The sequence below is a fragment of the Sipha flava genome, unplaced genomic scaffold (assembly GCF_003268045.1).
Source record: "Sipha flava isolate LNK unplaced genomic scaffold, YSA_version1 119_pilon_pilon, whole genome shotgun sequence".
Classification (NCBI taxonomy): domain Eukaryota; kingdom Metazoa; phylum Arthropoda; class Insecta; order Hemiptera; family Aphididae; genus Sipha; species Sipha flava.
In genome coordinates, this window is record NW_020271745.1 from 436,299 (window position 1) to 449,906 (window position 13,608).

Sequence of the window (13,608 nt, forward strand, 5' to 3'; positions counted from 1 at the left end):
TTGTTATTATTTCTTCGGGGAAGATTTTTAGCTTCTTTAATTCATAAACATGGTCTACTTGCTAACTCACTATATATATTAAAAACATGAAAAAATGCAAAAAAATGCAAAATAAAAGTTGCATAAATGGATTCGTAAAAAACTGTATCCTAAAAACTCAGGAGCGTCATTTGGGGGAGGCAGACAATGGCAAATGCCCCACTCTAAGAAATTTTAAAAAGTTGGCAATTCTTTGTTCGATGATCAAATGCTAAAATCGGTAAATCGTAAATTTTTATTTACTATTTTGTACTCAGAAATCAGATAATATTATCTTTAAAATACACGTTCACGGTTTATTAAAATTTGGGAAACACTAGCTCTTCCCCAGTGTATGACAATTATTATTACGCGAACCTTATAAACTTTATTTTTGGTATATTATACATTTCTATTTATGTGATCTTTATAAAACAGTTTTCGTGATATCGATACCATAAAAATTGAGCTCATACAGGCGCGTACCGGTCCACCGGGATACCGGAAAAATCCTGGTAGACCCTCTCAAAAATTATAAAAGCTGGGCCCCTTACCAAATAGGTACATGTAGTTTCAGTTAAACTCAGTAATTTTATTATTTTTAACAATTACAATATAATACTGACGGACAGTCGACTTCTTAATTCAGTACCCAATGGGAAATGAGTAAAACACGCAATTATTCTAATAATTTTAATTGATTTGCTTTTGGTAAATATGTCTGTTGCCATTATTTAGATTATTAAAATCATTCGATTATTCCATTTGATTATTCCCATCACTAGTTGTAACATCACCAGCATAATCGTTAAGTGATGTTGATGAAGTTCGGCCGAAAAAACGACCTGTATCAGCTCGGGAATACAGTCAATTTAAATATATTGCAATTTCTTTAGGCATATTTCTAGTTTTATTTTTTCCAATAACCTGCTTGATGCATTAACCATTTTTATAGCTAAAAAAAAATCTATCCGATGTTACATTTGTGGGTCATAAATCCATGTATTTCTTAAAAGTGTCATATAACGAAATATTTTATTGATAATCTATCGTCCATAAATATTAAATATTTAAATATATATGTAACCATAATTTTTTAAATATTATGAAGTTGGTAAATTTAATCAGTAGCCCCACCCTTTCAAAATTTGAAATGACTCCTCTGCTATAACTTTAATTTTATATTTAATATTGTGGTATGTAGGTCCTAAACACAATACATTTTTGCAAGAAAATTTAGAACATTACGTTTTTTTTTTTCCCCAAATATTTTAGAATAAACTTAATTCAATCCGAGCAACATCGGGCAGCAGACGGGCCTTTTACTCTTGGAATTGAATCGCAGGGCCCGTGTCTGATCCGTATTAACATTGTGGATCAAGTTGCATTTTCGAAAATTAGTATTATTTTTTTTTTGAGGTTATGTTACGACAGTACGGCGAACATTCAACTTGTACTGTACCGACCGCGCGGCCGAGCAACCGACACGTGCAGTGATAACAATTTTTCAATTTTCTCACGACTGCTCGTCCGCCAGTGTCCTTTATCTATGCGCCCAGGATCCGAAGGGTCTCTAGGTTTTCCTGAATTCGCCCGCAGAACACACCGACTCCAAAATGGCGGAATTCGTGCAGCACCGCAAAGAACAAATGATGATCGAAATCCCAATGCTCAAAACGCTTTTCGACGAGAGAACCGTAAAGTGAGTATCCGCGTACGTCGCGCTCGAGTGTAACCATCGACGTTCTCTTTTTCCGCAGGCGTATACTAAAGAAACGGGAGAATTTCGAGTACGGGCTGATGCGCCGCAACAAGACTGAAGCGGATTTCAAAAATTACATCGCATATTTGAAGTCCATTATCAAAAAAGTGGAACAGGTATGTGTAATCATCATACTCATTCGTAGTGTGTACGATTAGATTGTCGAGCGCTGTTTGTTTTACCAGATGGACACTCCTAACATCGAATCCTCGAGGCTCATCAACAAGATCAATACTCGCATCACGTTTCTGTATCGTGCGGCTCTTAAATATTTCATTGCGGACGTGAAACTCTGGAAAGAGTATATTAAATTTTTGATAAAAATTGTAAGTATTCTTTGGTTTGCGTTCGTTCTTGTGCAATCTTATAGCCTCTTGTGTAAACCAAAATTAACATTGTTATGGCTTTAAAAACTTGTAAACAAGTTCATTTATAAATTAATATATTTATTTTCTCGCGATACGTACATGGTTAGAAAACTGTATATTTTATTATTTACACTAAGTTTTTTATTTACTTTTCGATGTATTAAATACTAACTATTAACTACTGTACTAAGAATGAAGATATATTGTATATATTATATTTTACACTTTTCAAAATCTTACCATAATACTGGAATACTAGGCATACAACTCTATCTAAGATATATATATATATATATATACTCAATCATTTATCATTAATTTATTATATATTTTAATGCGAATAATAATTTATTATTTTCCAGAAACGAAAAGAATTATTACACAGAGTTATAGATAAAGCGCTTTCATTACATGGTAACATCTCTGATGAATTATATGTTTTTGCAGTGAAATCTGCGTATCCAAATATTCAAAAAATTAGAGAAATGTACACTATTGGAATACATACTCATAAAACTTCATCGGATTTACATTACTATGCCTTTAAATATGAACTTGCTTTTTCAGAAATTCTTCGGCAAAAAGTGTTGGCTAAAGGTTAATATTCAGTTAAATATTATTGATATCTGTATGTTTTTTTTTTAACATTTATGAAATTATATTTTTTGTTTTTTAATTTAGAAAAAGAAGTCAGTGATAATGATCCTGCGTTAAATGGATCAGTAGCACAAGTTATTTTTCAATCAGCTACTGATACTATAAAAAGTGATATCAATGTTTTTTTTAAAATGTTAAGAGAAGCTTCCCAGTATAGTTTTGCAAATAATTTAGTGAATGAAATAAAAAGGTAGCATTCATATGTAAAGATTATTATTATTTATTATTTTTATTATGAAACCAGAATTTTAAAACATTATTTAATTACACATAAGTCATGAAAATGGATAAAAAATTATAGCTTATGCTGTTTAAATATATACCCTTCCAAATTCATTTTTACCACATTTATTCACAAATTTACTCCTAAAAAGCCTCGAAGTTATGATATTTAAATAATTATCTCTCCTATAGTCAATAATCTCAACTTTACATTTTTTTAAAGTTTTACATGAGTTCAATCAATCAATTCTAACATTTAGTAACCTTGATAATTTTTAAATGCTTTATAACCAGGGCTCATAAGTTCATGCATTTACATGTTTTTTTTTTTTTGTTACACTGAAAACATGCTAAGTGAGATACAAATCCTTTCTATCTCAATGATTATAAAAATGTTAAATTGAATAGAGCTTGTTTTTGTATGTTTTGTGTGTATTGGCATATTTGGCAAATAGTTGATTTTTTTCATATTATTTTATGTTAATTCAGCAAAATCAATAAATGCTAGAATTCATTTTTATTTAATTTTCCGAACATGCTTACCAAATATTTGTATTTTATCAGTTTTTTTATTTTTATAAAACCTTGAGTTTTATAAGTTGAAAGCAGTACCATGGAAACAATGTTCTAAAGGCACTACTACCAACCTCCTATTGACATGTACATTGCAATGTATCAATTTATTTTTGTTGCAACGTGTATTCATTAATTATAATTTGAATAAAACGTAATTAAAGAAATAAAATATAATTTAAAAATATGAAATGATAGTTCTTATTATTTTAAATAAAAAATGCTTATACATTTTATTTTCGTGCATAATTAAAGATTTTTAATGCATATAAATGCAATTTTGAATTATTTAGTGGATATTCGAATGCATATTTTATTTATCAAATGTTAGTACATGCTTTTTTATGCGCTTTTTAGTGCATAATCTTACAAGCCCAATTTATAGCATACCAAAACAAATATTTGTGTGTAGTTTTAAATTATTTAAAATTTAATTAATGAAATATTGTTTTTGAATTAATTTAAAAAAAATTTTATTAGACATTTAAAGTTATAGCAAATATTTTATTTTTTATTAATAAATATTAATAAATTAATAGAAAAATTAAATAATTTATCATTTTTATTTTTAGTTATATGTTAAGCAAATTTGGTTGTGAACCAAAATTTTGGAATGAATTTGCTACCCTTGAATTAATAAATGAATCTATTGTAACAGAAAAACTTAGAATTAAGTATGAACTTATTCATTTTTTCCTATAAATTACAATTTTAACTAAATCGCAAAATGTTATTCTCATTTTTTTTTTTTTTTTAGAAATTGTCTTGATAAATATGATCAAGCATTATCATTTATTGACACTGATGAAATGTGGGACTACTATTTGACTACTATACTAGAATTAACATCTGATACTGAAAAAACTGAAATTTATAAAAGAAATCTACTAAGACAATCTATGTTTAATGCTCACCAGAAAAATAAATTGAAACCAAAACATTATATTGCATGGGTAAGAGATCATTTTTTTAAAACGTAAAACATTTTTATATTTTTTCTTTTTTTAATTTAGATGAACAAATCCAAAAGTTCTTCTATGTTCAATGAAATTGTAGATTGGGCAACAGAAAAATATCCAAATGATCAAAGTATTTTGGATAAAAGAATTGAAAGACTTGCCAATAATGACAAACTACTTGCTTATAAGATATTCAAAGAGAATATCCATATAGTTTCCCCCAGTGTATGGCTTATTATGGTACAATGTTTTTCAAATGAGTCACAATTGAGTGAAATTTTCAATATGGCATTTGAAGATAATTCTACTTGTGCAATTGATGTAAAAAAGAAACTTGGAAATGAATATCTGTTATGGTTAAGCAAAAATAAATCCTTGACTGATTCTCGAAACGCATACAATAAATTGATGATCAACAACTTCTGTGATGCAAGTTTATGTAAGACTCAGGTGACTATTGAAATTGAACAAGAGAAAATTGATGTAACAAAGATCAGGCAGCATTTTACATTAGCATGCATGAAGTTTGGTAAAGAAAATATCGGTTAGTTATACTTAACCTCTGGAGATATTTTAAATTATTAATTTTCAAAAATATGAATCCTATTTTTTTTTTTAGATTTGTGGATGGACCGAATATTTTTCGAGTTAAAGTATGGGTCACCAAAAATGGTGTCTAATATATACCATCAAGCATTAACAACTTTAAATAATGAAGAGTCAGATACATTTGCTGAGGAATATGCTTTAAAGGCTTCTACATTTAATCAACATACATGTTTTACAATTACATAATTTAAATCTAAGTTGAACGTATTAATATAATGTATATGCATCCTAGAAATATTTACAAAATTAATAATTTCTTCTTTTTTTTTACAAACGATGATAAGAAATTCCATTATGTCTTGATTGGGAATTTTTTTCCAACAACTTTTTTCGCCACCTGAAATAAAATTCACATTCAGGCGTCAGCTAATATTTTTTGCTCTTAAATAATTAATATTTATTATTTTTACCTATTTAATAAACAAGCGCAGCTCCAAGTACTAACACATAAACTCAAAGTAAACGTTGTACAAACCAAAACAATTATTTTAGGTGAACTATTTTGAAACATTATTTTTATTATTGGATCTCGCATCATTCGTGTCCATATGGTTGATATTCCAACTACTTTTTTTAGAAAATAGTTGTAAGTTTATTTTTTTAAAGATACAAGTATAATTTAATGAACCTTTAACCTCCATTTGATTAGTGACCCAAGTACTATTCATTTCAATACTTTTGACAATACATTTCCAAGTGCCTTGATAGTGTATGTTTTCTATCATTATTGTATCTGAATCGATCTGCAAATTTATTTCACTTGATAATTGTATAACACATAATAACTAGAGACCAGAATTATATGAATTTACGTGTTTTTTACTGATCATATGCATCATTGATTGGGTTTTTAAGTGTCAATATTTTAATTCAAACCGATATCACACATTATTTTATTTTATATATTGATGTATATTTAAAAGATGAATGTATATTTTGTTCTGTGGAAATATAATTTATTTACTTAATATACTTAATGAGAAACTGAACTCTAATACTTTTAATATTTCATCATTCCCGTTTATTATAGGAAGTCTATTGACAAACATTTTGAATGGACAAAAAGTCCAACATTCTTTAGTTTTAAAATTTGTTATTTTAATAATTACATGTTTAAAATTAATATAATTGTCATTTGCCTTAAAGATTATTTTTATTTTATTATGTGGGTAATTGGCAGTGTTATTAAAAAGAAAAAGAAATATTGTGTTGCATAGATTTACAAAAATAATATTAATCTGGTACTATTTTGTTACCGAATTCGAGAATATTTTGGCATTTTACACCGCATAATTCATGTTTAGCACCTTTCTCACTAACAGATATAATTCCAGTCTTTTATAATAAAACTACTACTGATGCGACTGAATCAAATACTGATGCTAGAGCGTTGGTTCCATAGTTCTTTATTACATAACTATCGTTGACAATCCATTTTTGTGATAACCCGGTGAACAAGTAACCCAATGCGATTGCGTTGCACCGAACAGGAACCGAATCTTTTATATACACTGATACTGGTTCGTTGGTAATGGAGACGGCATAAATGTTCAACACAATTATCGGAGCTCCCTGTGTCTGTGCCACAAATGTGTATACTCCGGAATCTTGATTTGTACACGAATTTATAGCTGAAACAAGTTGGTTGTTGCACTGTAAAATGATTTTTACGCGCATTATACATTTCAAAAGCAGTTGAATAACGTTAATGTGCAAGCCAAACACTTCTCCGTTGTGTTTCAGCCAAACCGGCTCGAATGTATTATTGTACGACGGCGGCCAGATACATCAGCTCGTTAACGGTCAATAATAATGCGTAGAACAACGGTCGACGAATCTCGGGACTCGAGTAACATAAAATCCGATGTACATATGTTGGTCATGTGAAAAAATCTGCCTCGGGTTCCGCAACAGGCCTATAAATATTGATCGGGGGAAGTTCGAGTGTCTAGTGCAGGGATCCCATGTTACTCTCTATCGGTGGACGTTCGCTGTTCCTAACCGAATACCGAATAATCACGTTACATTCGATGGAGGCGTCGGTCCCGTAATAATGATCAATGGAAAATGCCGAGCGCCTTTTGTTTTACCCATATCGAAAATTGATTTTATAACGTTTACGTGCTGTAAATAAAACACGTTTTAAACGCGGGCAGTGGCGTAGCCAAGGGGAGGGGGCTATAGCCCCCCCCATGGGCCGTGTTTATATGTATAATGTATCTTGACTAATAGAATCAATGGATGCTCGTTTTAATCAAAGGCTTATTGATGTTATGCCACTTGAAGGACTTATTCCGGCCAATTTGTATGTACATACAAAATGTATGACGATAAAAATATTATAAAACCTACTAAAATATATGTCCAAGATCTCCATGATGATACCTCATCTACAATCAGAGCTGACCTGTTCATATGGAGGCAACAGTGGAGTCAAAATACTATTCCAAAACCGAATTCTGCTCTTGATTCACTCTCTCATCGCACCAATCTTCGACCTAACATTAAAATACTTTTACAATTATTAGCCACGTTACCAGTTACCTCTTTCACTCCGGAAAGAACGTTTTCAGCACTTAATCGCTTAAAAAATTTTTTAACAAGCACCATGTCGGAAAACAGACTGAATGGGTTAGCTATGGCTAATATAAATAAAAAAGAGTGATTCGATGAAAGTGAAATAATAACTGAATTTGCCAGAAATTCGCCTAAGAGGATGCAGTTGTCAGAGTGGAGCAAGTGACTGAACACTGAAACCAAAAATTATTATTATTATTATTATAAATTATATATTAATAAATATTTTTAAAACTATACTAAAATGCTTGAATTACGTTAAGAAACTTGGTGGAGGTAGATGGTGGGGGGGGTTAAGGGTGAATTCTCATATCCTCTTTTACCTTAGTTATTCAAAAAAGTGGTTAGCCCCCCCCCCCATTTAAAAATCCTGGCTACGCCACTGAACGTGGGCAAGATTTAAAATTTCGATTAGACTTGATGTGAACTTTAATCATCTGTATCGAATTGCACGTAGTAAGAGAGTCAGTGAAACGGGGTCACGGGGGAGGCGTAGGTTCCTGTAGGTAGGTGCTGCTACGATACTCTTCCAACCACCACTAGCCCTAGTCGTGACTATGACCGGCCAACGAACACCATCTTACGGACGTTGATTTTCGGGTGTGATATTTTTAACTTTCTTTTACACTCTTTTATCGGCGTATACTCGATGCACATTTTGTTTTCGATAAAAAAAAAAAAATAAATAAAAATAACGATATAAACACATTTCGTCGGACGACGAGAAAGATTTTTGGATTTTTCTTTGCCCGAAATCCTCGGTTGCACTCACTGTACGCGCAACGGTCGTCGTCGGCTGGCCCCGCGGACGGCACGGACCTGCCGTTGCGCAGCCAACTGAATCGGGCGCTAGGCGAGTCCGCCCTAACGGCGTTCACCGTTGACCGGTCGCACCGCACGGTCAACCGGCCGCCGGCGACGACCACCATGTTGCGTGCCCCGGCCGCCAATAGCCCGCGCACCGTGGCCGCCGTCCTGACGGACACCCGGCCGCACTCGTGCTCGTTGCACCTGCCGACCACCGTGGTCGGGCCCGCGCACGGCCTGCCCGCGAAGTTCGGCCTGGGCTTGTCGCACCGCCGGCGGCGTACACCTGTCCCGCCGCCGCACGTCTTCGTGCACGCGTCCCACTCGCCCCACTCGCTCCAGCCACCGTCCCTTGGCGGGCCGTCCACGTCCGGCGGCAGCCGCCACCGCTCGTCGCAGTTCACCGTCCACGTGGTCCGGCCGCCGCGATTGGCCACGGAGAAATATCGGACCAGCAGCGGCCGGTCGACCACGTTCCACTGTCTGTAACCGCCTCCGCCGCTGCTGTTCAATCTCAGGATGGTCTCGTTCCAGCTGTACTTGCCGTCAAAATCAGTTGTAAAAACGGTCAAACAAACGAAATCCGTTTCCGAACAGAACATTAGGCCGATATCGAACGGGTTTTAACGCGCGCGCGCACGCAGACATGTTCCAGTTAAAGCATGAAATCATACATGAAAATGATAACTTTAACTAGTTATTCCGTAAAATATCTAATTCTATACAACTTTAGTTTGATACATATATGTTAAAGTAAAGAATACATTAACGTTTAAAATGTATCGTAATATTTTATTTATTTTAATATTAACTTTAAATAAATTATTTATTTATACATGCAAGGCTTATTTTTCCGTTGTTTGGGTTTACCCTTGACCCCAAAACAACCGTCATAAACTTGTAAAGGATAAAATTCTATAAGATTCCCCGTGTTTTTTTTTTTTCGTAACTAATAAGCAGGGCTAGGATTTTGATGCAAATGCGTAAAAAGAAAATCTTTTACAAGTGACACTGATTAATTACGCGGTCGCGAGATTGTCACCTGATATGAATCCGGGTCCAAGCGCCGGTGCCCGAGGCCGCGGTGGTGTCTTCCGACTGGTGGGCGTCGACCGTTCTTCCGGCCGGCCAACGGCCGTGCCCTTCGCGCGACAACGTGGCTCGGTGCCCGTCCAGTTCCAGCACGTACCGTTCGTCCAAGGTGCGCTTGATCAACGCTACGCGGGTGACGCCTGCGGGGTTTGGAAATTAATTATTATTTTTTTACCGAAGTGAAACGCCCTATGGCCGCTACCGCCGTACGTACCACCCTCCGATAGTATCGCGTGATCATCGCACATCGTAAAAATAACACATACCTGTGTGTCTCACGCGGAAAACGATTTCTTTCTTGGCCATCGTAAGACTTTTGTTTGTCCGGACATTGATCGGTAAGAAGACGGAAAAATTATTGGACTCGGAACTATGAACGAGACATTCTGTGAACAATTCAACGATGATAAACTTGCGAAAGAGATACGGTTAATTTTAGACAAAAGCGATTTGATATCGTCATTGTTGTTATACAATAATCTATGCTGTACTGATCACTCGTGGCCTCGCCCGGGAGATATTTTACTATTTCAGATTAAAGCGGTTGATATTTCGGAAAAAAAATTGTTAAAACCCCAGTATTTCGACGATATTTATTTTTATTCATATAAACCGTTAAACCATTATAAAATCATTTACGTATACCTCAATCAGTATCTATTAAAATCAACACACGAAATAGCAAAATAGATTTCTAGGCGCTTTATAAGTAAAAATCCAGCCCTAAACTGTTTTGACCGTTATAAATACAATTAAAAAATAATAATATTCTTTATTGCATAGTTATCTCTATATCATTTTTGTGGAGCATAACTGCTTTCCAAAAACCAGACAAAAATGTGAGTTCTAACGAGAAACGTAACGAAACGTATTCGGCGACGATACAAGGCCCAGTAGCAGCGTTTACGCGGTTCATGGATTTAGGACTGGAATTTTATAACGGTCATTTTATTTTATCCGCAAAACTAATTTTAAAAGTAAATAAGAGAAGGGGTTTATTATTCATTCTTAGTGAAACGTTATAATATCAAATCAACCGAAACGCACGAGAGACATCGACGAAAATAACAGTGAATACGAAACGTGAAAACGCACAGGAGTGTTTATACGATTTATTTGTCTTCGATGTAGCGCCGGAAAACTCGTTTTGACTTGGACTGAGTTAAAAACTGTATTACACGCAGCGATGGTTATGAAAAATATGAGCAAATCCAACAACGAACACGGCGATTGATGGAAAACAATCGACAGCCTTGGCGTACGTGTTAGACTCGCGACTCGAACGATTAGAAGGAACGTTTAGATTTCACGGAACGTTTCCGTTGGTTAGAAATTGAATTTCTAATCGAATTTCAAATTCAAATCTCATTGTCGTACGCGAACAGCGTTCGTGCTGACCTTCGGACGGGAACCGTGCGCCCACGTGGTAATCGTCGCCTTCCGCGGACAGCCCTAAGAACGCGACGCGGCCGTCGTCGTCGCCGTTGTCCCAACGCAACATCTCACCGGCCGCCGCGGTGCTCAAGACCACGGTGGCGGCCGCCTCCACGAACTCGAACAACAGCTCCGTCCACCGGGCGGCCATCACCAGGCGCGGGTAGACCAGCTCCACGGCGGACTCGTTGCCGGCCCGAAACAACCGGACCGTTTCGCCGTCCACCCGGAGCAGGTCGTGCGGGCCGCGGCCGCCGGCGCGTCGGAACCGCAACGAGACGGCCCCGCGACGGACGCCGGGCGCCCAAAGCTTGAGCCGGACCCGCAGGCCGGCGTTCCTCCACTCGGGCAACACGTACAGCCAGTGGACGCCGCGGCCGCGGCCGCCGGCCAACAGCGTCCCGGAGTGGTCGCCGTCGACCGAGCACACGGGCACGTCGCACAAGTCCGTTTCGGCGCCGTTGGTGTAGCACCACGCGCCCGTCGGTTCCGCGGTCGGGTTCCGGCAGTAGTTCGTCGACCGCGACCCGGACCCGTCCGAGAAAACGTGTTCCCTGCGGCCGCCGACGATTTTCGCCGCCGCGCTCTGCCGAACAGTCCGAACGGTTAGGTTAGGTTTTTTTTTTTTTTAGCGAGTTTCGATATTTTTTATATTGTTATATTTTACATAATCACAACACGCTTAACAATTAAAATATCGGAAAAAACCTACCGAATAACACTGATTCTTCCCTTAAAGTTTGATTATAGGTCGGTTTACTTTAATATAAAAGCTAACATCACTACATTTGAATTGCTGAACGCAAATTTGCTGTATTGTACGTATGTCAGACAGTGACGAAACGTGCGGGCGTGAAGTCCTCTTAATGGTCTCGAAAACGACCGGGGAGGATATTTATTTTAGTTTTGCATAACCCAACAAGTTTCGTTTACGAAATATTTAAAGATTTTTGTTCACCGCGGAACTAATTCAATACGTTTTACTCGAATTCGACATGAAAATATTTGTGGTGGAATTCACCACAGCCAATTTTCTAACGTTTTCATTATTCGTATCTGTAGTGGAAATCACGTGTGTGTAGAATCGATTTCGATACATTATTGCAGTCGCGTCAAATCATATTTTCCGCAGAAAAACAATGTATATTTGTTTTTTTTTTTATAAATGTTTAATCTCCAGTGTCCACAAGTACGTAATTACATATGTTGTCGGTTGATAAATAAAACGTTGTCCTTAAAATTGTTAAAGAAATCAAAAATATTGATACTACGTTCAACCGCGTGCAGCGAGGGGATGGAGTAAAAATTGTTACGAGTACAACTACAGAAGGATTGCTCGTCAGTTCTTATTCTGCAAACAAAATTGTACCTTGATAGTCGCCGCGGTAGATAAATTAAATTGATAGATAAATATAAATTAAATATATATATATATATATATATTTTTAAAATAAGGATCGCCTTAATGGAACGTAAAAACCCTATTATGTAAATAATTAAATTTGATTGGTAAAGTTAAGTTACGTACTTAAGAGATTAATTCCGTTATTAATGCAAAATAATTATAATCATGGTAGTTAAATAATATTAAGTATCGTAGTCGATCTGCGGATTAAAATTAAAGTGAACGATATAGTCGCATTACGAGAAAAATAAAATCGAAATAATAATACAACGTTGATATACATACCCATTTTAAGCACGTCCGATTTGACACCGTCTTATCGAGGGTGCCGATGTAATCCGTCGCGATTCCGACTACACTACATTCTGTAACATCCGAACAATATTCGTGTTATGACGTGCAGACGATTACCATGATGTATCATACGTTTATTTTGTTTGTATCATGTTTGGAACAGTAAAAATGAAATGTGGAAACTGATCAACATAATTTGAGAGAAACAACAGATAACCGAAGAATGGAATACAGCCATAATATGTCCAATATTTTAGAGAGGAGATACTGGAAACAAAAAATTACCGAGGAATCACCTCTCTTAGATATCTGTTACTAAGTACTATCGTCAATCCTTTTAGAGAGGATAGCTCTCTTTGCCGAGGAGATGGTTGGAAGATACCAGTGTGGTTTCAGAAAAGGTAGATCAACAACAAATCAAATTTTCATTCTCAAACAAGTACAATATGGTATTCGTCGACTACAAACAAGCATACGACAGTATACATAGAGAAGAGTTATGGAAAGCTATGATTACCTTTGATATACCAAAGAAACTCTGCAATGCCAAGACCATACGTAAAGTAAAATTTCTAGGAGAGCTATCATCGGGATTTGAAATTAATTTAGGGCTACGGCAAGACAATGCCTTGTTCCCGACACTAATATTTTTAGAGAAGGTCATAAGAGAATTAACCCAAAAACAAAAGGTGGAGACAGTAGATAAAAATCGATATTAGTGTAAGTAGACGACATAGTCATATTAGGTAACACCAGACAAGAAACTACATCAACTACAAACTACGTCTGAATTATTGGAAGCTAGTAAAAAGATAGGGCTGTGCGTAAATC

General features: G+C 35.7%; 2 protein-coding genes across 2 annotated transcripts; one reads left to right on the top strand and one right to left on the bottom strand.

Annotated features, from left to right (window-relative positions):
* The first annotated feature begins 1,488 nt into the window (after window positions 1–1,488).
* On the top strand, window positions 1,489–5,538 carry LOC112693880 (U3 small nucleolar RNA-associated protein 6 homolog). Its single transcript, XM_025569130.1, has 9 exons — window positions 1,489–1,720; window positions 1,779–1,896; window positions 1,966–2,106; window positions 2,511–2,745; window positions 2,830–2,995; window positions 4,173–4,274; window positions 4,358–4,553; window positions 4,614–5,103; window positions 5,179–5,538. The coding sequence occupies exons 1-9, from the start codon at window positions 1,635–1,637 to the stop codon at window positions 5,352–5,354; spliced, it is 1,710 nt and encodes a 569-aa protein (XP_025424915.1). The 5' UTR covers window positions 1,489–1,634; the 3' UTR covers window positions 5,355–5,538.
* Window positions 5,539–6,585: 1,047 nt separating this feature from the next.
* LOC112693901 lies at window positions 6,586–9,963 on the bottom strand. Its single transcript, XM_025569161.1, has 3 exons — window positions 9,911–9,963; window positions 9,595–9,784; window positions 6,586–6,799 (listed from the first exon to the last, which is right to left on the bottom strand). The coding sequence occupies exons 1-3, from the start codon at window positions 9,948–9,950 to the stop codon at window positions 6,586–6,588; spliced, it is 444 nt and encodes a 147-aa protein (XP_025424946.1). The 5' UTR covers window positions 9,951–9,963.
* Window positions 9,964–13,608: the final 3,645 nt, after the last annotated feature.